Source organism: Pyxicephalus adspersus, chromosome 10 (assembly GCF_032062135.1).
Source record: "Pyxicephalus adspersus chromosome 10, UCB_Pads_2.0, whole genome shotgun sequence".
Taxonomy (NCBI): domain Eukaryota; kingdom Metazoa; phylum Chordata; class Amphibia; order Anura; family Pyxicephalidae; genus Pyxicephalus; species Pyxicephalus adspersus.
The window spans coordinates 38,313,300-38,340,966 of NC_092867.1; the positions used below are offsets into that span (position 1 = coordinate 38,313,300).

Sequence of the window (27,667 nt, forward strand, 5' to 3'; positions counted from 1 at the left end):
GAGCTCCTTTGAGGGACAGTTAGTGAGACAACTATGGACTCTGTACAGCGCTGCGTAATATGATGGCGCTATATAAATACTGTATAATAATAATAATTAAGGAGACATTTATTTTCTTTTTGAGGAAGGAATAACAATTACAAAAGATAGATTTGTTAGCCAATGTAGGTATCAAATATCGATTGTCAATTTATTTTGTATAGGTGGCTCTATTCTTCATAGCTTCTAAGCTAACCTTCAAATATTTTTTATGGAAAACAGGACGGCTGGTCATTATTTGGAGAGATAAACAGAGGCAGGTAAAGAATTTGTATCTTTATCTTTTGTACATTGTATTTATCTTTGGCACATTGTGATAACTGTGTAGGTTTATAAACATCCCCAAACGTAACCCTTAACTTTCTAATGAGTACATAATAATTGGGTATTTAATGTTTGTATTAAATACACCAAGCTTGATTTTTGGTGTGTTCAGCCTGCATTTGAGATGCTTACGAGATCATTTGGAGATCACTGGCTTTCGACCTCTCAAGCGTTAAACTGCTTTAGGTTGATTTCGCAATCCCAATGCCTTGCAAGGTAAATACATTGAAAAAAGCGTTGTGTTGGTCGGCTTTTGTGAACAGATTCAAAGACCATTTTCCAAAGCTAATTACTTAGTGTGGGGTTCCTATTTAAAAGAGTATTTATTCATTACTAGGACTTTGATTTTCTTTTAACACGTATAATTTATACGTTTTGTCAGGAGACGCAATAGTAGACTAAGACTTTGCTGCCAAATCCTGATGGTTCTTTCTTTGGAACCCAGCAGATATTAACGTTGATTAAAACAGACCTACATCATGCTACATGGTGTTATAATTGACACTATATTCCTAGTTATTTACAGATGGAGAGCTGTATGGAAAGATTAGTACAAAGTGCTATATATTCAGTCAAACTTGAAATAGAAAAATAACACTTTTAATCCAGTTTTCTTTACACATTTGCAGTGATACATAAATGAGCGTTATTGAAAAAATACATTTTAATTTCTACAATGGCATGGGACGATGTATACATGATAAAAAAAAAAAAAAAACTGTGTAGGATTGTGGAATTAAGATATACAAACTAAAAGTTGCTACTGAATTTAAAAAAGACACTCTTCAATTTCGTAAAAAAAAAAAAAATAAAATAAATAAAAAAAGTTATGATTTGAGAATTTGATTTCCTTATGTCAGAGCACAATGAATACAAATGGCTTTTAATGTTTTCATGTTCTGGTAAGCTGTTTGCAATTACATATGCAATAAAGAAGAAAAGGACTTGCAAGCCCTTATTTAATAAGGCAATAAACAATGTTCAGAGTGCAGTAACCCACAACAACCAATCAGTATATTTCATTACTGGCTGCTGTAACTGGATTCAAAAATAAAATTAGACTGGCTTCAGAGACTACTGCACATCAATCACTCCTACTACTTCTTCAGCCTTCTTGACCATTTTATGAAATCTTGCGTACAAAAAGGCAGCTCTTTCTATGCATGTAAAAATGCAAACATAACAAGGCAATTTTATCCCATGGTATAGATCCATTAATGCCACTCAGATCTAAAAAAAAAATCCACTTTGCTAATGAAGCCCAATGGTTATAATGATATGGAGAGTAATATTACCTGGATGTTAACTGGTTGATACTGAACAATGTTATTTTACCTATACATGAAATCCAACAAAACAGAAAAAGACCATGAGGAAGGATGGAAACAATGCAATTTGAAAAACAATATTAATGATAAACATTTGTATTAAAAAAATAGCTAAAAACTATACCAACCAACCAGATTCTGTTAAGTACAGCTGCATGTTGTAGTATTCATGTTACAGATGCACTAGCATTTCTAAGGGTGGCCCTGTAACTTGAGTCAAGGTTTTCACAATGACCGCTTTTGTTTTGTGTTCTAGTGGTGAGATTATTGAACATAAGCAATTTTTCCCTGAGCTTGGTAGGGTTTCCATCCAGTTAGGGTGTAAAATTAAGAATCTGTTATGGCAAATAAAAGAACAAGGGATCTGATCATGAATACACCCCAGTGTGGTCTGTGTACAGTCACATGTTGAACATTATTTTACTAACAGTAAGTAGGGCCAAAAGAAATATGTAAGCCATTGAAATAGTTTGTCTACAAAAAGAAACTTTTACATGGGAATGGAAAAGGGTTGGACAGATGGCAAGCCGACCTCATTCATACACATGGGTGCATACACTCAGAAATCTCAATCATTACAATATAAAACAAAGACTCATCCAAAGATCTGGATAATAAATAAACTTGCGTTTCCTAAGAAACCTCATGCCTTAATAAACAAGGCTGTTCCAAGCTTGGACAGGATAAAAGCAGTTTGATCAGATTGTTCAAATAATAGATATCATTTCTAATGGAGGAAATGAAAAAGCAATAAACTACAAAGTTATTTTTTTTTCCTTTTCTGTTTTCAAATGGTGACGTGAAAGATGTCTGTCAGCAGCTGTCATGGTACCGATGATTCTTCTCTTCGTGCACCTGGCATTACGTAGAGTGTAAGGGTATTCCGTTAGACACTTCAATGGCTTGTAAACAGAGTATGTAAGGAATTCTAAGGCTGGTTTGTGTTTAGACTGTAAGGAGTACTCCGTCTCCCCAAAAAGCTGCAGCTCTGCGAGTCATCCAGCACAAACAAGGACTGAAAAGGTCTCTTGTTTGAAGGACCAAAGGCCTTTCTGCCCTCGAACTTCATTCCACTTTCCAAAAATCCACCAACTCAAGTCAACAGAGTCAAGTTCATCAACAGTCTCCTTCTGTCGCCATGACTAGCATCATCTCGCTTTTTCCCATCTCTTCCAAGGCACTGGCCAGAGTGTTGAGATCACCGTCATCTTGGTGTAAGGCTTCCCATAAGTCCAAGATAACCCCTGTTGGACTGGCTTTGGTGGCAAAATAGTTTAGATATCTAAAAGTGGGGGGGAGAAGACAAAAAATAAATGTGAGTTTTTTTAAGTTTTTTTGCCATGTTTTTGCATTTCGTTATAGATTATATAAAATATTTAAAAATATTACTTACATTTTTTTATCAATTTAACAGAATAAATGGTTTGTAATTTAACACTAGCATTCAGAACATTGTGAGTATGAGGCAACTGGACCCCCCACCAACATGTAAATGTTGTGAATAGACCTAAACAGTATCAGATTTCATGCACAAAGCCATATCAACTTGTTGAGTGACAAAACAAATTTTAGGGAAAAAAAATTTCCAATTTTTGATCAGTTCTATATTCTTGAACATATCAAGGGCTCTATTTATAAAACAGGGAAATCTGACATTGCCTCAGACATTCCCTGGTGGCAATCAGTTACTGCCATATAAACACATGAACCTTGAAAACTGCCAAGAAGTAATGTCAGGTTCCGAGTATTATAAATAGAGTCCTAAGTGTCTAGATGTCACTAGGTGAATTTCTGAAAATAACTGCATTTTGCTTGGGGTAAAACACTTCTACACATGTTAAGGGAGCAAATCCCTAATAAGGGGTCCAATGTTTTCTGAGTTAAACACAATGTCCTGTTGCCAAAATGTAAATTTTAGAAATTAACCTTTTTTACCCCACTCCCTTGATTGTCAACTCTATAAACCCCAAAATAAATTTCCATTTATGAATGAATAAAAAAAACAAAACAAAAAGAATATGAAAACACAGATTAAAAAGACATACCGATCCATGCTGAGCTTTTGTGCTAGAAGCCTCCAGTCGTTTCCTCTAGCATTTGGAGCATCCAAGCTATTGCAAATCTTCTGCCGGATGGTTAAAGGGATCTTAAAGGCATATGGTCCTAACTGGGTTGTCACATTGCTTCCGGGATGTGAACAGAAAGGATCAAATGATTTGGCATTCTGTTGAAACACAATAAAAATAACCATGTTGGACGAAATATTGTTACAGATTATATATAGGCAAGCAGTAAGTGATTGTATATGAACAACATTCAGCTTTCTTGAAAAGTTCATTAAATACATCTTCTTCACATATAGACACTGGAAAATAAGTGTGAAAAGTGAGATTTACCAACTATTCCTAAAATGTAATTTTGGGTGTATTATTCCTTTAAATCAGTCCATACATGCTATATTTGACGTAATTACTAACCCAGTTAAAGGTAACGGAGGGGGATCAGTATTATCATATTTATACTTCTCCATTGCCGTCCTCATTAAAGCGTACCTAAACTCAGAATTTCTTTTCAAAAAAGGGTGCAGCACCACCCCCTTTATTCTCGATTGCCTAGGCAATCGAAAATTAATGGGAGCACAGAGCCTCCTGGGATACCTACGTCACGCATCCACGGAGGCTCTTGGCTGCTCCTTCTGCACATGCCTGAGCATCTCAGGCATACGCAGAAGGGGACCTTTCATCAATAAGGAGAAAAATTGCCAATCTCATGCATGCGCAGTGAGATCGACAAGTTTTTTCCCCAAAGTTCTTCAACCCATCTGGCACCTGCGCAGTGCGAAATCAGGGGACGTAGAAAGAAGAATACGGAAGACGAGAGAAGAAGATAGCGGCGCCTGGCGCTCCCCTCTGCGCCGGGTCAAAGACTGAAACCGGGAATCGATGGAATAAACCTCCAGACAGATAGACTGATTTTATAGGAAGTATGAAGTATATTGAAGTATGTGTTCTTTTTTTGTTTTGGGTTAGTTTTGGGTTTACTTCCGGTTTAAGGATGGATTAAATGTTTTAAATCACAATGATAGACACACCTTACATCATTTTTATTGAGATGTTTATTTTAAACAAGTCAATGTCTTGTTCTTCCACAATGCTTAGTTTTATGACAGGCATTTTATGTTCACAGACTACAATAATTGCCAGTCATTCAAATATTTCCCCAGCTAGAATAAACCTGAATAATTAATGTTTTCTGTTCATTATTCTATCCAAAAATCATTAAATATCTATAGATAAAATTGTCATTAAAGAAACATCAACACTTGAATGTTATTAAAATATAAAGAGCTCATAAAAGAAAAAAAAAGCTAAATACTGAATGTCTGTTTTAAAATCTTTACAACAGAACATCTATAAAAGGAATTTTATGAAGATAAGTTGCTCCAATTTACATACTCCAGTAAGAATATAAAATGCTATTCTTTGATAGATTTTACTTAGGCTTTTTTAATAACAATACGTTTAAAATCAAACAGAAATTTGAATGTTGATAAATTTTAATCTTTAAAAACATGATGCAGAAATTAAACACGATATATAAATATAACTAGGAAACACATAGAAAAAACATACAAAATAGGGAAAAATAGAAGGTTGGCATTGGCAAGCAAATTTAATTATGTTCTGGTTCAAAGGGAGACTACTAGTAAAATTTAGATGCTGCAATTATGTTTTTTTCCCCCAAAAACTAGTACAAAATATGTAGAATGTATCTTTCATTACTCTTTCTATTACAGGTTAGGGTAAGCTGGAATTTGACTGGGTGCTTTCAGAAGACCCACCAAAATAATATTGGTAAAAATCGTGGCCCCTCTAAATGTAAGACCCACGTAAGGCTCTACTGATTCAATATCAATATCTGCACTAAATGAATACATGGCAATAACAAAAATAACAAAGAATTCTTTAAGATCCTCAACAATGAGGATATATACCTCTTCCAGCATTGTGTGCAGCTGGAAAATCTGTCCTTCTCCTTCCACCTGCCTCACGCAGATTTTGCATGTTAGTTCTGTTGAAGCCAGGCTGTACCTCTCCAGAGTAAATGTAGAGTGCAGTGCTCTCTGGCTTCCACTCCAGATGTGATAAAAAGGAATCTCCTAAAAGGCACAAAATATAAACTTTCATTGACTGGGTGGACAGCATTAGATGAAAAATACAAAACTTTGCTGGAGTTTCAATTTAACGTCTTGTCATCCACCCCACCTCCACACACATACAAAAAATGCTATAAATATGCATTTATTGTCAGATCAACCGCACTAACCTGAAATTTGGCCAGTAATTTGCTCCTCCACAGTGAATGAGGAATATCGTGAATAGACAAGCGGAGGTTGTGATAGCTGTCTTTAAACATCAGTGGCTTTGGTTCTTCTATGAGATAACCTCCCAGGGTCTTCTCCAGTTCGAGAACTTCCTGAAGACAACACAAACCAAAAAGACTTAAGTTACATTTTTATTTACAAAACGTCAAAATAATGCAACAAAGCTAGATAAAAAGCAATTTTGTTATCAGATACTAAAGTATGTCATAGACTCTAAAACACATAACCCAATTAGGTCAACTTATTCACTAACAGACTCTCTCCTCTACAATCCAATATTCAATGCTGCAGCCAAGCCAGTCTTATCATTTTTCTCACCACTCCTCTTCTGTTGCTGCCTCTTTGCAGTTCTCTACATTGGCTTCCATTGAATCAAATTTAAGCTCTTTTGCTTTGCCGTCAAATCCCTCCACAGCTCCTGTGCCACTTACCTTTCTGACCTGATAGAAAAATATACCCCTAGTCGCTCTCTTCACTCCTTGAATAAACTACTAATGGCTTCCTCACTCACAGCCCTGTCACATTCACAACTTTAATACTTTTCTAAGCAACCCAGACTTTCTGGAACTCTCTTTCCTGTCCTATTAGGCTTACTTCATTTAAAAAGCTCTGAAAACCCATCTTTTCAATCTTGCTTACCTGTCCCTTGAAGCCTCACTACTTCCTTAACCTTTCCATACCCCCTTCCTATTGTGTGTTACATCCCTCCACCTTAGATTGTAAACCCTTCTGGGCAGGGTCCTCTCCTCCTCCTGTGTCATGGTTTGTATCGGTCATTAGCAACCCTAATTTAATGTACAGCACTGTGTAATATGTTGGTGCTATATAAATACAGTATATTAATAATTTACATTCTCATAAATAAGAGCTGTACAAAAATAAATCAATTAAACCCTTTACTTTATCACTGACCAACCCTTGACCATCACCACTTTGCATCAAATCTTCTTCTGGCTTTGGAACTGACTTTCTCTACTGTCAATCAGTAAAGCCAAACCAATCCCAATGAAAAGAAAATATGATTTATGAAGTTAACATAACAGTTTGCAAAAGATACACTTTCTTCCACTACAATTATACTGAAATAGACTATTAATATTGTTAATTAGAAATACTTAGAAGGAGATGGCTCTATTAAGAGGTTCTAGAGTATCTGAAGTACAGGAAACTAATAACATAGCCTAATTTTTTTACATAATTATGTAATGTCCCAGTTAGTTTGTTTTCTTGAATTATTGGTTGAGATAATGAGGTTATTAGAAAGACATTGGCTCTCTTGCATGCAAAACTGAGAAATAGTAAAATAATTACTTTATTTTGCCCTTTAAACATTGAGGAAGTTTTCTGAGTACATTAATTACCTAAGAGCTATAAGGTTAGACAAGTATATGTTGTCTTAATAGGAGTTTTTTGAATATTTAAAATTAAACAGTTTTCTACTTCTAATTAGCTTGCTCTTTTTAAGACTGAAAAGAGTGTTTCAGCTTCTTCGTTAACGAAAGGTCTGCTAATTAATGTTCCAGAATATATGCAATTTTGGGACTGATTTATTCTGTTAATAGCTAGTTTTCCCGATTACACGAGTTTAGGCTAACAGCTAAAAAAAAAAAAAAAAAACAGCTTTACTCTATTAACCAGAAGTGCCACCAAACTGACTCAGACTAATGTAATCTATTACGAACAAATTTGTGAAATCAGAAAAAAACGTTTTATTTCATTCAGTGCACATCTCCAACACAAGTCTGCTTTAACAAGTAGTTTGACATTTTGTTTAATCTCACATCATGTTTTTGTCTAATTATTTCTCTCTTTTGATTTGCCTTTTTTTTGTTAACAAAGGGTAATGAACTAAGGAAGTGGCTGACAGATGGAATAGGAACACATTTGAAAACTGCTTTTAAAATTACATGTCTTTTACTAGCTAAAATGAACAAGAAGAGAGGCATCTTTACAGACACATATCCTTGAATTTAAGATAGAAGAGAGATATGTACAGTTCTACAATATATAGATTCAGGACCTACCACAAACTGCTGAAAAAACTAAGCTGATGGGGTCTGTAAAAAGTTGTACTTCTGTTTTTGGAGCATTAGATCTAACCAGGTGGCAGCATTATAATATTGAAAAATTATTGTTATTTGGTAATTATGATAATCTTTCTTGGATTTGTGTACAATGTTCTCCCCAGCCCCTTTAGCTGGGTGCACCACCTAGCTCTTTTCAGTAGCCACCAAGTTGTTTTTGGGTGGGTACAATACATGGGCCACCACCCGCCTACAGCTCCTTCCCATCCAAAATAAAAAATAAAATATCGGCAAGAATACTGATCTAGAGGAAATATTTTAACGAGAGGCCTTGAACCTAGATGTAGGCTAATATACTTGCTAAGGTGTTACAGTGAGCAGTACAGAACACAAAATAACTGAAAACAAACATTTCTTTTACCTTTAATGCATCAGGTGTGTCCTCTAAGCAGTAGACTTTGAGGTTGTATTCCAGCGACGTGCAAAGAATAGGTGCAAATATAGCCAGCTGGAGCCGCTTTATAGCAGATCTGGAATAAGACTCTCCAACAAATGCATAGGTACCCAACTGGTCAAGTAAAATATGACAGGACTGACATTCTAGCTGACAGTAACATGGTGTGTTGAGGGTCTCTTCATTTATGGTTACAACTTCCTGAAAAAAAAACAAAACAAAAAAAACATTAATTTATTATTAAACAGGTGAAACAACCAGTGTTTTTTAGATTTACAGAAAACCCAGTGTCTGAATGAACGTTCAATAATCATGCTTTGCCAGTTAAATGATCAAAAAATGTAAAAGTTTTGTACAGGCAAGGGTACATGAGGAGTGTTGCGGTCCAAGAGCTTTAGGTAAGTTACAACTTAAAAATCTTGTATTATCTTACCTCCCAGTTCCCCTGATGAGACTGAGTCTTCAGCTGTAAAATCCAATCAGATGTGGTGATATCAGCACAATGAGGAACGGTCAGAATAACTGGTCTACACAATAGAAGTCCAGTGGGGCCACAAGTTACAATAGGACTCAGAACTGTCTGTGTGCCTTCCGAAGGTAGGCTACAAAACAAGCCACAAGATTATTACTTTAAGGTCAGATAAGAAATAAATAATTTTAGTACATTATAGCCATCAGATGTGTGATCACTGATGCAAGCAAAGCTTTTATAGACCTAATCTATTGCTGTGCACAACTTAAACCAACATGTATAGTACACGTCTATACATCACGTATAGAGAAATACCTATTGATCTGCCAAAAATGCACTCACATTAAGCTTTGTTGTAGACTGAGTAATCAAAAGCAAATGTAGGAGTTCCTAAATTATTGTATGTATGGGTAATAAATTGTGTGTATTTTCACAGCCTATGGCTTGCAGTGTGCCAACTTTCACCTTGGCTTTGCTATGGATAAAATAAAATGGGTCCTTGGGATAGACTAAAGATGTTGTAGGGGTAAAATTACCCTCTGCAAGCGTTAAGGCAAGCGGTCGTCCCCTAACACTTGAAATTCGTTGAATTTGCTCTACTGCTAAACCACTTTAACTCTTATTAGGATCCATACAACACAAAAGGCAGATTGTTTTGTAGTCCAATAATTTAAAGGGCTCCTAATGGTTAGGGTTTACAAGTTTAAGTATGGCCTCTGGACACTTGGGTATAGCAGTAAAAAGAATAATATTATTTATCAATCTGCAATCTGTTTTAGCTATTCAAAGCAATAAAAAAAAGTTCTCCGCTCACTACAAAACCACAACATAAAAAAGGTTATGTGCTTTTATTTAGTTGACAGAAAAATAGAAAATATGAACAACAGAAAAGCATATCTACAGGAGTCACAGTGCATAGCTAATGTTAGTGAGAGATATCATTTACTTACACAGTGTTTTCTCTTTTGTTTATCATCAAATACATTTCATAGTATTTTCCCTGTGGAATGGCTCCATGCGGTATCAATAAACTCACTCCTAGAAATTAAATATATCAACATAAAGTGTCAACCATGTAACATTTTAGAAATTCCAAAATATATTACCACTAAAAAAACAACAAATCCTTTAAAAGGTTCATAAAATTTACCAAATTCCAGGTTTAGGCTTTTCATAATCTAGGGGATTCACACATATGAAATAAACAAAGATTTAAGAATACAGAAATCTCACATTATGTGCTAGCCTAATTTGGACTCCATGCTCCTGCTTGCTAAGCTTCCTATTGGTCTTTAAATATGATGAGGGGGTCTCACCGACCAATAGGGAAGTTCTAAGTAGAAAGGTAGGGCAAACCCCTGACTTTACAGGGTACAGTTGTCTATATATATCTGGATCTACTGATCATTTTGCCAGGTGTCTTTCTTTAAACATAACTTGAACCCACAAAAAAAAAAAAAAAAAAAAAAAAAAAGAGATTCTTTATATGGGCCACATTCTTTGCTACCAATCCCTTCCCTCTATTCTTGCTTTCCTTTTTGCAGCACCCTGAGTTTGAAAGCAGTGTGTAAGTTTCAAATCGGAGCTTACACAGGAATAAGGATCTCCCTCTCTCCTACAACAATGCTGGGCACTGCCATTTGCCACGTGAATGCTGTATTGGCCACAACGGCTGGAAGGGCAGAAAGTCACCTGATACCCACCCACCAGGTACAAAGATTTTCCAAGGGCTTAAGTTAGCCAGTGGATGGAGGAGACGTGCATGTTAGTAGCTCACAAATTATACCAGTTTTTTCTTAGCTTTTACTTTTCGAGACAGAACAAAATGTGCAAAAATTTAGTTGAAGGTAATTATGTCATGAAGTATGACCATTGTCATTAGCTTAGTTTTTTTTTTTGGCAGTGGTTGGGCTTAATGTTATAATTTACCAGCAGTTATCACCACACATAGCTGATGAACTCTAAATGTACAAAAAAAGACGACTAAAATTATGACTGTATGCAATTTAGCAGCATTCTGGCTTATTAGGAGTTATAATTGCAGTTTTTAGTTAATGCAAGTTATTTTCAGTCCTAACGGTGCCGAAGCACATCATATCATATCAACGACATTGCTGCAGCTTTTAATGTAATTTCATACACAAATATGTACCCAAAATACATTTTGGATATGAACAAGGCTTTTGAATGCTGCTAAAGCAGAAAAAAACAACAGCTTTCTCACTACTCTAGATATAAAAAAAGAGAAAAAAAAAACAGAACAGTAATTACAATGTTTCTTTAAAATACCAATTTTAATTAGATATTGATGTAACCTTGTTAATGGAAGCCCAGACAACATGAAAAAGCTTTTTTTAATGTTTTATTCACTATATATAAATTGATGGCTGCTTGAAGTATAATTTTTCTGAATAATACTACTTAAAGCTGAAGTTCGATCTGCTTTTTATTGCCTTCCTCAGGTCCCTTCCTTCTTTACCTTTCATTGACAAGGTAACATTTTAAAATTAAGATTTTAAAATCTTGACCCAATGGGCTTGATTTTTTAAAGCTCTCCAAGACTGTTATGGGAGAATCTGGGTGATCCAGCAAATCTGGAACTTTTGTTTAAAAATGGGATGGGCATTCTCAGGCAGGCTGCCTTAGGTACTGTCCACATGTGGTGCAGAGGCTCCAGTAAAGTAGGTGAGCCTGTAAACCCATGCAAGACTAAGGTAAAGATGGAGTTCAGCTTAAAATTTTATCATCAGCCAAAACCTGCTCTGTTTCTGATTAGGTGGGGAAGTGCGGCAGCCTCAGGCAGATTTTTAATGCTTGATGGACAAGCTTGGTTGTGGAATGCTAGGTTCTATGGTGTAGGTAGGTGACCAGTTGAATATGTCATCTATTTCAGAAGCTTTTGAAGAACTGGTCTCTTGCGTACATGAGCAATGCCTAGGCTCTGGTATCAACATAACATGTATATAGAAAGGAGCGTCATATTGATATTTGATCAACATTTACCATTTAAAGCATTTATTCAAAAATTCTATTCATTTTAGGAGTTGTAAAAGATGACCCTTTATCATGGCCAGAGAATGACAGATGACATCTTGAATAGTGGAAAAATGTCATATTTGGGATACTGTTGTCAACTACCAAATGCCAAGTTTTAGGATATTTCTTTTTACTTCCTTCGCATGGAAACATAGGTAACAATAAAAAATCCTGTTATTAAAAATATGCATTATATTAACAACAAAGTTAATTATGAAAGTTAGATATTATGAAGTCACCTGTGTTTGGAAATGTTAGTCTTCCACCTAGAGCCCCAAACGTGCCCGTCACACTGTTACTGGAGTCCCGGGGTAAAGTCAGCAGGTGTTGGCTGCTCATGGTTTTATTCCTTGCATTGATGAGGTTAGTGTCTGATGGATATGACCCTACAGACTTCTGACCCAGTATGTCGTCTTGTATTCCAGGAGATGATCCCACTGGAGAAGAATTGTAGACTTTAATTTTCAGGTTTGGGAGGGGATCCAGCAATGGAGAGTTAGTCATAGGGATTTTGTCAGCAGAGTCTTGCAAGGCGTACATGTGCCCCCGATATATCCCTGCATTGGCTGTGAGATCTGGTTGCATTGATGGATGCAGTAAATGAGAATTGTCTGGGGAAAAAAGTTATTTTCATGAGAACACAAGGCTTACAAAAATATATCATATTGAGATATAATCTTTTGGTGGAAACAAAAATTTTCTTCAGAAGGGTAACAAGGAGTATGTATAGAACTCAGAAGGTTGTTATGCTAATTTAATGTTGGCTAGAGAACATATTAAAAATTCCTGATTCTGAAAAAACATTTTCATAGTATAAGACATTCACATTCTCCCACAGAATGAATGTATCCTGTGATGAAATATTTTACATTTGACATACTTGTTTCAGATTTGTATATTGTAAGTACAGAAATATAAAAGGAGTAATTATGATTCCCCAAATGAAATTCTGTAGTTATAGGCTACATCTGTTTTATTATTAGAACCATCTGGCAGCCCCTCAGAAGGACAGTTAATGACAGTTAATGAGCGTGCACTGTAGTACATAGGCGAGGGTGTCAAGCACATTAGCCATACCGTGCCTAGAAGTCTTGAAGTTCACCGGATGAAAGCCTCCTGTTAGGGCTGCGGAAGAATCAGTAATGTCAGTGTCAAAATCTCGGCAGTTGCGTCTGTACACAACTATGCCAACGACCATGAGTATAACAATGAAGATGAAAATGGCAACGACCAGTCCAGCATAGAGGGCAACATCCCCTGTTGAGTCCAACACTAAAAAAAAAAGACAAAACAATACACCATTGAACAATCAGCTGGTTATTACCTAGATGCTAATTTCAATAAAAATATGTGAGTGACTGGACATGCAGACAACTGAATCCTGCCAGTTAGCTTGAAGCATGAAAAAGAGTAATGGTCTTGGATGACCCAAGAGGTAAAAGGAACATGCAAACAAATTTTTTTGCATCTGCATACAAAGTAGACCATGGGAAAGGGACATTGAGTAACTTGGTGAACTAGACCTGACCAGCCAAAGTCTATAAGCTTTAAAAGTTTAGGTGTTGTTCTTAGTATATTAGATTTATGCAGTCTTTTTATAGATTTGGCTAGGATCCCACCTCCAAAGCAATACAAGGTAACATTTATCTCCCTAGCCTGAAAACAATAAAGACAGCTGCAAAAAAAAGAAACACTAGATGGCATTCATGGTCAAATCTGCAGCATAGGGAAGAAAAAAAAAAACAATAAAAAACATGGCACTGAATAAAGCAAAATGTGCTAATATCATGCACATGATACAAGGGGTAACTGGGCAAACGTAACACGAACAATTCATAAAACATAAAAGGTGATGAATTGTGGCTATTTTGTGCAATCAAGTTGGATCATTGTTTTATGAAATACCAAAATAAAACTAAAATAATAGCACCAAACAGGACATCAATCAAAACAAGGGCTACAATGCCAACTCATCTAAAGAATATTTATATATGATTCCTAATAAAAAGATCATACATTTATTGTACGACTGTCTTTTATCTTTATGTAATGGGTGTTTGTTTATTTTATAGACATTAGGCGTGTAAATATTGTACAGCATTTCTATTATATAATGCAAAAAAATCTAATTTACAAATCATACTCCTTTATTGTCACATCTAGAATTCTCGGTCTACAGCATTCCCTATGGTCGGGTTCAGGAACTTTGCAAACAGCGTCTCTTTGATAAACATTTGGCTACTTTCCTTTCTAGAAGAAGCTTCAAGGACAATTGTTTTCGCAGCAAATGTGTCATATTTTTTTATTTATTTACAATGCCATAATATGAACCTATATACTACTTTTTGGATTATATAGATTTTTGTACTCTATCTCAATGCACAACCTGCCTTTTAGAACAACGGGAAATATAAACATGAAAACTGCCAAGGTATAACTTATTAAAACCTGAACTCCCATTGGTTTTGTCATATTCAACTTTTGGCAAAATTACTTTAAAAGTATTCCACTTAGAATTAGTAGGGTGAGGATTAAAGAAGTGGAGGATAAATCAGAGGACAGGGAGGGTTAAATGTTAGGGTTGTGTTAAGTTTTCCTAATAGTAATAAGAAGGTCTGAGGTTACAGAAACTTAGGCAAGCTCCTTTATTCTTACATATTACCAATTCCAACGTAATAGAGGCCAAAGCCTTATTTTAGTTAAGAATAATGAAATGTTATCACATTGTTAGCTGCATCACAGACATAATACCACATTGGCTGCAAAACGCAACAGCTTATTTGCTATGCTCAAGACAGGGCCTTAGGGGCAAATTCACACTGTGGATTTAGCAATGCATTTAAATGTGGCAAATGACTCAAACCAGATATTGACTATTGCTGAGCTGGGAGTTATGATGCAGCAGCACAAATGTTACTTGTAGTGTTTAGACTAATGCTACTACTTTTATAGTCCTGTGAAAGCTTGTGAGGTATCGGAAAATATCAAATGTTTTGCTTTTAGAAGCAGTTGCTGCATGTAGGCAGTTCTGCCTTCAATCATGCTGCCTTCTGTCCAAGCATTTGACAGGCAGATGCATTAATTAACTGTGCTGGACAGACAATCAACCGCTGATGGTGCAAGTAGTGCTTGAGAGAACAGGATCTACCCCAAGCCCCCATCAGTAACTGCCACCACTTCCCAATAAAATGTTTTTATTTCTTCTATTCATTAGGAAGGTAGTGGCAGATGGTCCAACTGCCCTGTAACCCAGTACTAAAGCTACGTATACACACTAGACCAGCGGGGTCCCCAAACTGTGGTCTGTGGCTTTGGCCAGTGCACCCCCCAGCAGGGTCAGGAAAAGGACCCCGCTTGGGGGGGTGCACAGGCCAGAGCCACTGACCATGTTTCCTGCATGCATCGCAGGCTCAGGGCAGGGGGCGGGTTGTGTTTCTGGACACAACCCATCCACTTTTCCATCACAGGCTCATACCTGTGATGGGAGAGTGGGCAGGTTCTGGCATCATGACGTCACTCTGGGGAAAGTTTTTTCCCATTTGAGTGACACACGCTACCCATGCATGTGCGGTCTGGAGTTTGTAAATTTAGTGGTCTGTGACGTCCAAAAGGTTGGAGATCACTGCACTAGACAATTGCTGCCGGAGACATTCATGCACGCCTTGCGTGAATATCTTGCATGTGTCCCCTGATGTTGTTTATCGGTTCACTTTAGTGGTTTGAAGAAGGACTGAGTGGAAACAACTGCTGTATTTTCCTATACAACTCATTCCCCCACCCCGCTTCTTTATTCTCCTGTAACTTGAAACAATCACAGAAGAGCATTTCCAGCAACATAAAACTGAAGTCTTTGCAGAGTATAACAGTCTTTGTAAAAAATCCCTTAGCATTCTAAAGAATAAAATAGGAACTGGAGATTACACATTTTACAGATGTGTGTTTTTGTAATAATAATAGATAATGAAAAATGCATGTGTCAACAATGTTGCCGTTAGTTAGGCTTACACTGATGCCCTAACATACTGGCTATGGCAATAATATTTGGAAACCTTCACAATGATACTAGTACAGGTCAGAGGTTAGCAGCCATGCAAAATGACATAACAGAACAAAACAAAAAAAATGAATTCAAATGAAAATGATGAAATGAAACTTACAATGGCTTTTTGGTTCACCTAAAACTCTTTTGTCTGTTAGAAACAAAAACCAAAATGAAATTAGTTACCCTAGTAAAAATAAATGAAATACAATGGATGACAATGAAAAAAATAAAAATAAAAGAGAGATGTGTACATTACATGGTAATGGGTTGTGATTGAAACTGTCATGAAATGCGATTGTGAAAATCAGTCAGGTGGCATTCACTACAAATAACATAAGCAAAAAGATCATCTCTGCCATTATTCATAATAATAACTTTGGATTCTGCTGAAATCTCATGAGCATGAAAGTAAAAATATAACTGCAACCCACATCCAAAATATATGTTAGTACCAACATGTAGAATATCCTAAAATGGATGTGTGGGCTAATCCCGTTTTACTTCATTGAAAAAAGATGTTCCCAGAATACCAACAAAAGACTGGGTTAAACTGGGTCACTACTGCAATGGCAGATTGAAGAGTGGAGGCCCAGAACACATATGCTATGTTCTTTGAAAGTATTTCAAGGTTTTGTTTCCCATTATTGTATCATAACCATAACGTGCCTTCAGAAAAATCAACAGCAAAAAGCAACGAGCACAAATGGAATTCTCTAGGCCAGGCTTTGAGATTTAAATAAAAGATCATTTGTCAGAGCTAATAGTTCCAAAATCAAAACATGTGTATTTGAAGAGGCTTTTGAAACATAAAAGCTAAACGGTTTTATATATATTTGTATATACACACATACATACACACACACACACATATATATATATATATATATATATATATATATATATATATATAGGCTAATTTGTTGTATATGTGCAAGTGAGCCGCTAAGCAGCCCTAGGACAAATGGCAATTATGGGCAGCACACATCAAAATGCAATGAAATAATTCCTAAAGTTTAATGGCAGCCAACACTTACTCTGCATACACAAGCCATCCGTGCAGTTTTTGGAATCTAATAGGACTCCATTACAATCTTTCCCACCATTTTTAGGTGTGGGCGAGTTACATTCTCTGCTCCTCCAATGTGTGCATTCAGTGCTGCAAGCTGACCACTTGCTCCACTCAGTCCATCCGCCGTCCACTAAATCCAAAAATAAAGCAAAGCAGAAGATTAGTACAATGAGGCTTAAGTAATAATCCCATTCCTAAAATAGTATCTGACAATGCAATTGATTATGCTGCCCATAATTGCCATTTCCCTTACAATTAAACCTCTAGTGAAGAATGACAGCTAACATATAACTGGGCTCCCAAGAAGCATCAGTGTTCAGTCAAGAATGGATTTGTAATGCTCAATAATCATCAGTTCATTACTTTTTGAAAGTTTAAACCTGGGTTCTAACTTGATAAGCTGCTATAGGGCGTCGCACACAGTCATTATTTTAGATTTCATAAAAAGGTCCTGGTAATAGCTTCTGTGCCACTAAACTACTATGTTTTTGAAGAAAATTTCAGGTGTCAATGAGTCAGCTATTGACCAACTAAATGCAAAAGCAAATCCTTACTGGATTTAATTTAAATAATTGTACTATGTTCACAGGACCCTCAAAGTGCAGAAGATCGAGTTTAATTAGCTTTAACACTTTTGTAGCACCTAAAGAAATGCACAAGTATACACAGTTGAGAAACAGTTTTAAGTATTGGAATAAAGTATAAGTTAAAAGGAAAGTATAAAAAATGTTCACCTACCTGGACACATGGTTCTGCAAGCAAGTTTCTGAAGTGGTTGACCATCACAAAAGGCCCCACCGTTGAGTGGTGTTGGATTGGTACACATTCGTGTCCTCTTTTGAATACCTGGACCGCAAGGATTGTTACAGGATGACCAATCTGACCAAGATGACCACCCTCCATTGACTATAAGAATAACAAAAAAAACAAAAAAAAAAAACAATAGTTTATCATAACAAAGAAGCCATTTTGTCCTCCAGTTTCATTAGGAAAAATGGATGCGGCATGGACTAATGACTTATGAAAGATATCTGAGCTATTAACACGCAGAGAAGAAAAATCAGGAAAGAAAAATAACAATTGTCTTAACTAATGACTTGAAAATATTTATAACCATCTGGTAAGCCACTGTCCAGCCTGGAAAAATCTATGCCACCCACTGTCGGCTGGGTAGAGTTGGCACGCAAACCCCATTAACAGGTGCTATGGTTATTATAAGCAGATGTAATTAATTTAATATGTTGAGAGTTGCTAAGCGGTACTTAGTTTTATTTTCCAGACATCTGCTCCTTGAATTGCAAGCTTTGCTGTGCAGAAAAACATTAAACCTCATCCATCAATGTACGGTAATTACTTTGGCTCTATGTCTGGTCATATCTTACCCCAGATAGATCGACTTTTAAGCAGGTTTTTGTTCTAAACTAGCTGTCAAGTGTCATGGGTAATCAACAGGGACCAATTGGTCAACAGAAGACAAAAACATTAGGAAGCAAAATGCAAATTGAAGGAGAAATCTTTTTTCACTCATTAAGCTTATATATGGTTAACATACCTTCAATGTGCTGATGGGGAAATATTACGTTTCCTTAACAGGAAGGTGCAAAAGGCAATTTACTGCAGTACCCAACAGCAACCAATCATCCCAATGTAATTTAATGAAAACAACAATAATCCACTGCTATGGATTCTTGTTCTTTGTAGATTATCTTTACTCTTCATATTGCCTTACTGAAAAAATCTATATGCACAATAGAAAACCTCAGCAGCATAATACACAGAACTTCTGGAATTTTGGGTATGCACAAGGCAAAATAAAATGAAGAAATAAAATCAATATATACATGTATGTAGGGAGCCTTTTTCTATGAAAGTGTTTAGCTGGGGGTTCTTTGTTCCAAGTCTTGTGAGTCCATTTGTAGCCGGAAATATTACTACTTTGCCGCTTAATTGCTTGCTCCTGTTATTGGGAGGATATGCCTGTATACAGTTAAAGGAGTAACAAACAACATGTAAGGGATACTTATCCCTATGGCCAATCAATAAGATTTGCACCAATAGCGTGGGCTTTTACCAGGAGACAAGTATCTAAAAACTTTACGGAGAAAAGGGAGTCTGTCATTGGACTATAAGGGAAGAACCAATGTGGCCTCCTGGGTCAGAAACTGGGGCCTAGGCAAGCCAAGGCCAGGGTTGGCCTATTGCTCAAGTCCGAGTTAATAACTGACCTTTCGAAGGAAACCTTCCAGTTGGTGCTAGAATGCAAGACCCTGTGTAATTGTGTTTTGATACCAGGACTGTCAAGGGTGGACTACTCTCGGTGAAGTGGGGAGACTAAGACAGTCATGTGGGTTGTGAAGGATAAAATCTTACAGCACCCAGAAAGGAATGTTTATCAAAGAGGGCTCAGGGGGTTGGGCATACTTATCCCCCTCCTGAGCATGAGTTGTACAGCTATGGGAAAATTCTGCACTCGACCCTCTCTACTTTTGCTTTATGAATTTTTTTAACCTCTAGACCATAGAATTTCTCATCCAGGGTTCTTCCTGAGCTTGCTAGAGGATCCTTGAAATCATGAGCACTTTCGACCTCTCATGTCATTTATCACCGCCACCAATTAAGTTTTTTGTCATCTGTAAGGCTGACATTCTTCCCACAGGCCAGCAATGAACAAGGCATTCTTCCCAAAGACCACCATGCTAATGTGCTGTAAGCTGTAGTTATAGTAATTATTGCAGGGGTTCCCCAATACCTGAATATGCTATTTTAAGGGTTCCCCCATGTTAAAAAGGTCAAGAAAGTCTGCTCTAGACCTTATTTACAGAACAGGCATTTGTATCAGCTATTGCCCTACCAAAGGAGAAACCCCACTAAAATTCACCTGCTCCTGGGGGGCATATTGCTACACCTAACTAGATCTGGCATCAAAATATCCTGCTTTTCCAGAAGAATCGCAATTTAGGAACGCTTCATGCTTTTAACCTGTTTTGGCTAGATTATTACTCCTATATGTTCTTAGAGGTTTGGAACAAAAACAAATGTTGCTTGCTAAAAATCTTCCCTGTGTCTTTTTTATTATTGTCTTTTATGTTCACTGTTAGGTGATTGTGTCTAATTACTAAAATAGGAAAAATATTCAAAAAGTCATGCTCCCGACTACTGATCTAAAATGTCTCCGAAACCTATAATGTTACAATGTAATAAAAGTCCCTGGTGACAATTATATGTATTTTTAGCTCCTTACCTAGGAAAGCTTATTTTAGAAGGAACAGAACTGCTATGGCAGCTTGTTTTGGGTAATTGCTACACAGAGTGGAACTGACTGCAGATTTTATACATGACAGGTACGGGCTTGAGATTACAGACAGGATGTATTTCTGTGTTAGACATTCACAGTTATTTCCCAAGACACAAATATAGGGCCATTATATTTATGAGAAATTGGTTGCCTAAATGTGACTATCTCACTCAGAAGACATTGCGTGCCGAAGGAAATTCGTTAACTGTCATCCGTTGTCCTCACACACCTAAATCGATCTAACATTACAGGCACATGGCTTCACCTAAACTGCACTGAAACGATAACAATCCTTAACAGTAATATATATCAGGCCTACATGTATTTCATTGAATCATAATACTAAAACATTTTTTGTTCTTAGTTGAGCAAACAGGAAATATTACATATTGATATTTTGTAGTTTTCCACAACCACTTTACTTCAATTGATATATATTGTCTTCAGTCTTTTAATCTGTTGTAATAGTATCAATAGTTCCTGGTGAAATATACATACACATGACTTATTATTGAGCTAATTCTTCAAGTGCAACCCTGGGACCAAAGAGAATACGTCTTTCTCTTATATACAATCACTACTTTGGTTCTTAACTTCGTCTCAACAACTGTGACACCTAAATTGTCATGATATATAATCTAGTGGGTGAACCCAAACAAGCTGAAGTATAATACAAATATTCAGTGGCTGACCCACGGTAAACTAATTGTTATTTCCACATGTAAAAAAACCAAAAAGGTTCCCAAACGTAAACCCTTATTCCAATGGCTAAAGATACCTACTAGCATGATGTATAGAAACTATATATATATATACATATACACATACATACATACATACATATCTACCACAGAAAAAAAAACTCACCATAAACTATAACCGTCGCTGTGGTACTTCTGCGCCTAGCAACAATATTCTTAGCAACGCAGGTGTAGTTAGCAGTGTCTGAGAGCCGGGCTTGCTTAATTATGAGATTGTGGTCAATTGTTATGAGGTAATTGGTGTCTTGTGTGGGGTCAATAATGTCCTCATTTTTCAACCATTCCACCTATTGGATAAGGAGGGGAAGAAAAGAGATGGACGTTTAAATGACAAATAATTAAAATGAGAACACATCACTGGCTGAAATATCAACAACAATTAGTCATCTTTGAACTACAGAAGCTTGGGAATGATTGCAAATGATTGAAAAGGTTAAACATGTCACAGGGTAATCCACATTAATTTTCCATTAAGAGCAGCTTTCAATACAGAAGACAAATATGCATATACTGTGTGCAATAACCCTTAAAATAGGAAACTAATGGCTTCTCTAATTCAGTATAAAGAATTACACTCAGGGCTTGGAATCTCTCAAACTTGCAAGGAGAAATACACAATCATTAGAGTACACAGCACCAGATAGACCAGTGGATGGATGTAAAAGGTTCACTTAAAATGGACATAGGGACTCAAGTGGCAAGGTAGAGTCCCTTGCCGCTGTTTCAGGGTCTTTCTACCTGAAGCGCAAGGTAATAAAGTTTAGGTTAACTTATGGTATGAGGGATTTGTTTTATGAAGAAATCTGACAAACATGCAAACAGGTAAATAAAGTACCACGCCCCAATTATTAGGTAACATCAATAAAGAGATAATTAAAGAGGGACTTCATGGCTATGAGGTCACTCCAAATCACTTGTTTTATCACAGTTAAAGTTATATTACACCAGCCATATCTTTAGAGGTAAGCAGAATTCATACTCCAAAAATTGCCAAAAACCCTTTGACGATCTACTAATACATGACACGTTTCGCCTTTGCTTTCTCAGGAGCATGCAATTAAAACCAATTTATTGTACATCATAAATGTTAACACATAGGGATACATATGGAAGTTGGAGTCCCAGGATGACATGCAATTCAGGAGCACAAATTACGAGAAGGGAAGATTGACAGATAAAAGAATGGCGTTATATTGAAAGTAAGATTTGGGATATATCCAGTGAACAAAGGACAAGGTATTGGGATAAACCTTACAGTAAACAGGGCCAAGTTTGCCTAAATAAATATTCTGAGTACAATTTCCTCCACTGCCCGAATATGTGCATCCAACAGAGCCAAAACATGAAATGAGGGGAATAAGTGACTTTTCATTTGACGTGACAGCAAACTTGGTGATTTGTCCAGAAAGGCTACATGAGGGTTGGCTTTGTTTAGGATCGAGGTGATTTGGCGGTTACAGGGGGCATTATCTCTATTCTGCCTGAAGTGGAGCAGAGTAGCATTGGAGTGAAAGCAAGGTGAATATGTGCTGCAGGGAAGGTGGGGGATTTGGTGAACAAGTTGCTCTGCTCTACAGGGGTAAAGAACATGATTAGTAAACCAGTTCTGTGAAACACTAGGCAAGGGGACAATTGTGGAAAGCAATGCAACTGTATAATAAAAAATTAATAATTAATAATTAAAAAAACTACTGCATACGAATGATTTTAATGAGCCCTTATAAAATGAGATAGAAATTTGGGCATGTCCATCAAAACAGTAATCAAAATCTCATTTTTCTTTACATGTATCTATCTATTAAGGATTTGCAGATAGTAGTTCCTTGAGAATTGTGAAGTTAATAAAATTTCCATTCTACTTTCACAAAAACTTTAGTTTGCATTAAATTTGTACATATATTCAAACTGCAGCCATTTTGGTAATATAAGTGAAATTAGTATTGCATTATTTTAGATTAGATTTCAGATACACCACCACCACAGCCTTGCATAAAATGAGATCTGATATATTGCACTTCTAGAAGGAAAACAAAACACAGTAGGAGGCTGCAAACTATATCCCTTCTGGCGAGCCAGTTTAATTTCAGAACATAAAATTTCAACAATTAGAATTGTGACTGCTGGGTAGTTATGCACATACAATACTACCATAAAAAAATTGTTTTACATGAACACTAAATAATTACAATCTATGACACGATAAAACACAAATGTCTTGCCTCAGCGGGTGGAATTCCTTCTGGTGGACGGCACTGAAGTAATACTTCTTGTTCAAGAGGTACTTCTTTACCCAACGGTTCCTGATCAAAGTTCTTTCTTAGATCTGGAATTATGAAACAAATAGAAATCATCTTAAAAACAATACCATCTGCTATATAAGAATTTTTGTACATAAAAAAATAATTTTCTGTAATTAAATTATATAGAATGTTAATATGTTATAATCTAAAAATAACAAATAAAGAGATCTACATTTGGGGGAAAGAAAGGAAAATTCCTTCTCCATCTCACATCTCACAGTAAATTAGATCAAAGAATTTTTTTTCCTAAATGTTAAAAAAAAAATTTTTTTAAAGGGTAATAAATAAAAATTAAAAAAAAAGAATAGTACTGATGATATTTAGGCAAAATCTGAATCCAAAGTATTACTGTCGATTCCAATTAATCGGTTGTACTAACACTGCATTTTGTAAATATCCCCACAAGATGGCAATGTCAATACACTTGCATTGTAACAATGAAGTAGAACTTCATATGGACCAAACTTACAGGCTATTCTGACATATGCCCGTCGGCTCTTTGTGGTCCCGGCTGAGCTCCATGCCACGCACTGACACCAGTAATCCTCCAAACCAAACAATTCTTCTACTTGCTGTCTGGCCACTTCGATTTGGACCTCCCGAACTACAAGACCTGTTTGAGAATCTATAGTTATTATTTAAATTCAAACCTAAAAAGCAGACAACAAAACAAAAAGCATCTATCGGTAGGAAAAGGCATTTTGATATATGGGCTGGCATATAAAAAATATAAAAACATTAGCTTTATAGCCAATTCTGTCTCACAGGGTAATGGACAAGATATATTTCATCTCTAGACAAGACTAGTAGACAAAAGTAATCTGTATCACAGAGTTCAACATGGCTGTGAAATCCTCAAATGTTACATTAAAGTTGGTTCTGTCGGCAAATAAATACCAGGTACCCAACAGTAAGCGTTGCAGTTCAAAATGTGTAGTTGTAGTATTATGATATGCTGTTCCATGGATCAAACATTTATAAACAGATTTAATTTAGTTTGTTCACCTTTCCAGTGACTTTCTATGCCCACTACTTCTTTTTTTTTTTTACTGGTTTTCAAAATGTACAGAAAATGGAAAACTTCCAAAACTCACCTGTGAGTTCATCCACCCTCTCCTTGGTAATATGATCATTCTGGTTGACCCATTCCCCATTGCATTTAAAGTAGATCTGTATGGCGGGGTTGGCTTTACACACAAGTTCTACAGGCTTGTTCTTTACGATGTAGGCATCTTCTGGTTCCAAGAGGAAATGTGGTAAAGATTCTGCTGGAGCTGAAGGGAAGGAGTCAGGTAAGACATCACTGTATTCCACACCTATAAATAGAATGGAAATAAAGTGTGAGAATTAGAAGGTTCCAATATTTGTTGCCCTCTGGGTGTTAACTCTGTATGGCAGCAGTTTTACAGAAAAGAAAAATGTTCCTAACAGATTCCTTCATGGGGAAGATCATTGGAAGAACTTTATAGCATTCAAGAATTGGGCTACAAATGGTGATTTCTATTTACCACCAACAGCCTGAAACTCTGGATTCATCAAACATCATAATTATGAATGAAGAGTTTTGAAATTTGCTGATTCTTTGCCTAACGCAGAGGGGAACCGTATTTAACCATGGCACACAACTGTAAGATTGCCAGTTTGATCTTCTGTATCAAACAACCAGTTACATTTTGAGCAAAAATGATTTTTAACAAGTTGCAAAGAAAAACAATGTGCAGGAAACCAAAGCCGCCAATCAGAAATTACAAGCATGTTTATGAAGTTATCAGATGACATCTCATGTCTATGGGCAGCCATTACCTTGGCAGGTAGATGCTATCTGGCAGAATGAACAATGTTAGATTTGAAAAATCAGCTCTATGAAATATTCTTATTTGGTCTATAGATGTCCTGCCTTGGGGAAGAGAAAAATTAACCACATGGCTGACCCCCATTCTGAAGCCTAGAGGCAGTTTTATGCTAATTTCTGCTTGATTGGTGCTTAGGGAGCCTAAAAATCTATAGTAAATATCGGCAGCTACAAAGCTTCCCCATTACTTTCACCCCTTTTAAAATGGTTTGACTGTTTTTTTTTATGTCGGGTCATCATTCTCTTTTAAACATATGGTTGAAACAAAACCAAACAGTATATTTCTCTTTTCTAGGAGAACATCGAGAACATTCTAGGAGAACATCATATACACATTAAACCATACAAATCCCATAAAATGGGAAATAACACTGGACGTCATGCATTGTTTGTCCCTGTTTACAAAGAATATGAAAAAAGAAAAAAAGAATATTGAAAAAGTATAAAAGCAGGGCTGCGTGCTGGCTCGTTTAAAATCCATTTAGGAAAAATTGACTTTTCATTTCCAGTTTTAACACGGCACTAAGAGAAAGCGGCAGGACATTTGTCATAATCCATTAACTGCTCTTTTGGAAATGATGAATTAAACTCCAGGCTAATTTCTTCATCTATCTATGTCTTTCTTTCACTTCTTGTCACCATATCACCCTACCATTGACTGCCACAAAATTTTTAACCAGACTTCATTTCTAAGCCTGTAATTTTCCCAGCATCCTCCCAATTTTATCCTTGGGTAACAAGAGAGCACAAAGTATCCCGCAGGACTGACATGTACGTGGGCGAGTCTAAAATAGAAGGTTACCCACAACGGGACATTTTACTTAAGGTAGGTTTGACACGTGTACCCATTTCTAAGAATGACAAATGTGCCAAAAAAAAACCTATAAAATAAAATGTTTGAAACATGAAAAACTAGGGAGATCATCATGTCTACCAAACATAAAACAGATTCTCATCCTATTGTTTGACTTGGCTTTACTACGAACACTTCAAGTTGTCGTCCAAAATGAGAAAATACCTTCTATATACTTTTTTTTGCTACTAAAACCCATGGTTCTTCTATTCAGCCTAAAAGGAATATGCTGTGAATAAACAGTTGTTAACCAATGGACATTTAAATATGTTTTCCCCTCTCATACGCAGTTCATTTGTTTCCCTGATTTAAGTACCCAGGGACTCCTAAACAGATGGTAGCAATGCATTTGCAATCCTATTTAGGGCCCTGCGAAGGGGCTGCATTGCCTTTGAGACACTGCAGGGTTTATTTAAACATTGCTTTTGTAGTCACCATGCAAAACACTGTCAAAACTATTAGTTCGTAATTGTAAGTCTTTAATTAGGGTTAATGAAAATAGCCTACACTCCAGTGGTTAATGGGTAAATCAATACAGATATGTATAGATATCATTTTTTCGTTTTAAGAACGATAAATGAGGGTTAAGTAATTTAATGCATATTTGTTACGTACAGAGAAAAGAAAAAAACAATTCAGGCTGACTAAAAGCAAGCACCGGAGCAAAACAGCACATAAATATATCCTTTTATGTGTCCTTGAAGTCCCATAATGAAAGGCACTCAATATGCTGCTGACCTTCAGCTCAGAATTAGGAGTTTTGGCACACCCTGTCTATAGTACTGGATGACAAGGTTCAATGCATGAACAAAGGGGAGGATGTGCAATTTGGAAATGGAGTGCCCTAGGATTTGAGACCTTACAGGTGTTTAGGTGGATAAAGTAAGTACATTTCGGGTGGACAGCTTTTTATTTTGCTGCTAGCTTAAGTGGTTCTTCACTTGCATTTAATGCAAACTATAGTTTTAGCCACGTGAATCCAAGGTGCCTTTTAGCCACGGGAATCCAAGGTGCCATTTTAAGACAGTGCTTTATTTATATCTATCGGTGTGTGGCAATGGGGTTTTAAAACTGTGCCCAATGACCGTGGCTGTAGCCAGCTCTATCAATGGTAATGCTGGAATTGCCAGTTTTCCGCAACATTTCTAAGCTTAGAAGCTAAATCAATCAACTTCTGAGATTCTTTCACATTGTTACTCAAGGAAATCCCATGACATCATCTCTGATATTATCTGGATTTCAACTAAGCCAAAAATTATGTCACTAACAGCTTGGCAATCCGGACTCTTCCTTTGAGTGGATGGAGCAGATTAGGTTTTAAAGGTTTCCTCCTAATTGTGCAGCAGTCATTTCATTTCCAATAATTCCATGTGTATGGATAGAGAGGTGGGATGATCCACATGACCCTGTCTGGACTTGAATGACAGTCAGAAA

General features: G+C 36.5%; 1 protein-coding gene across 1 annotated transcript in view; it reads right to left on the reverse strand.

Moving 5' to 3' along the window:
* Positions 1-1,572: 1,572 nt before the first annotated feature.
* The window catches only part of UNC5B (unc-5 netrin receptor B), a 112,540-nt gene continuing 86,445 nt past the window's right edge, over positions 1,573-27,667 (reverse strand). The window contains exons 2-17 of the mRNA XM_072423251.1: positions 24,623-24,844; positions 23,998-24,141; positions 23,448-23,551; positions 21,335-21,515; positions 17,911-18,078; positions 17,138-17,302; positions 16,219-16,251; positions 13,139-13,333; positions 12,301-12,672; positions 9,976-10,063; positions 8,987-9,155; positions 8,521-8,754; positions 6,018-6,167; positions 5,686-5,850; positions 3,737-3,915; positions 1,573-2,973 (exon numbers count right to left, since the gene is read on the reverse strand). Coding sequence (XP_072279352.1) covers positions 2,808-2,973; positions 3,737-3,915; positions 5,686-5,850; positions 6,018-6,167; positions 8,521-8,754; positions 8,987-9,155; positions 9,976-10,063; positions 12,301-12,672; positions 13,139-13,333; positions 16,219-16,251; positions 17,138-17,302; positions 17,911-18,078; positions 21,335-21,515; positions 23,448-23,551; positions 23,998-24,141; positions 24,623-24,844 — 2,735 coding nt within the window. The 3' untranslated portion in view covers positions 1,573-2,807. The remainder of the gene's footprint in view (positions 2,974-3,736; positions 3,916-5,685; positions 5,851-6,017; positions 6,168-8,520; positions 8,755-8,986; positions 9,156-9,975; positions 10,064-12,300; positions 12,673-13,138; positions 13,334-16,218; positions 16,252-17,137; positions 17,303-17,910; positions 18,079-21,334; positions 21,516-23,447; positions 23,552-23,997; positions 24,142-24,622; positions 24,845-27,667) is intronic.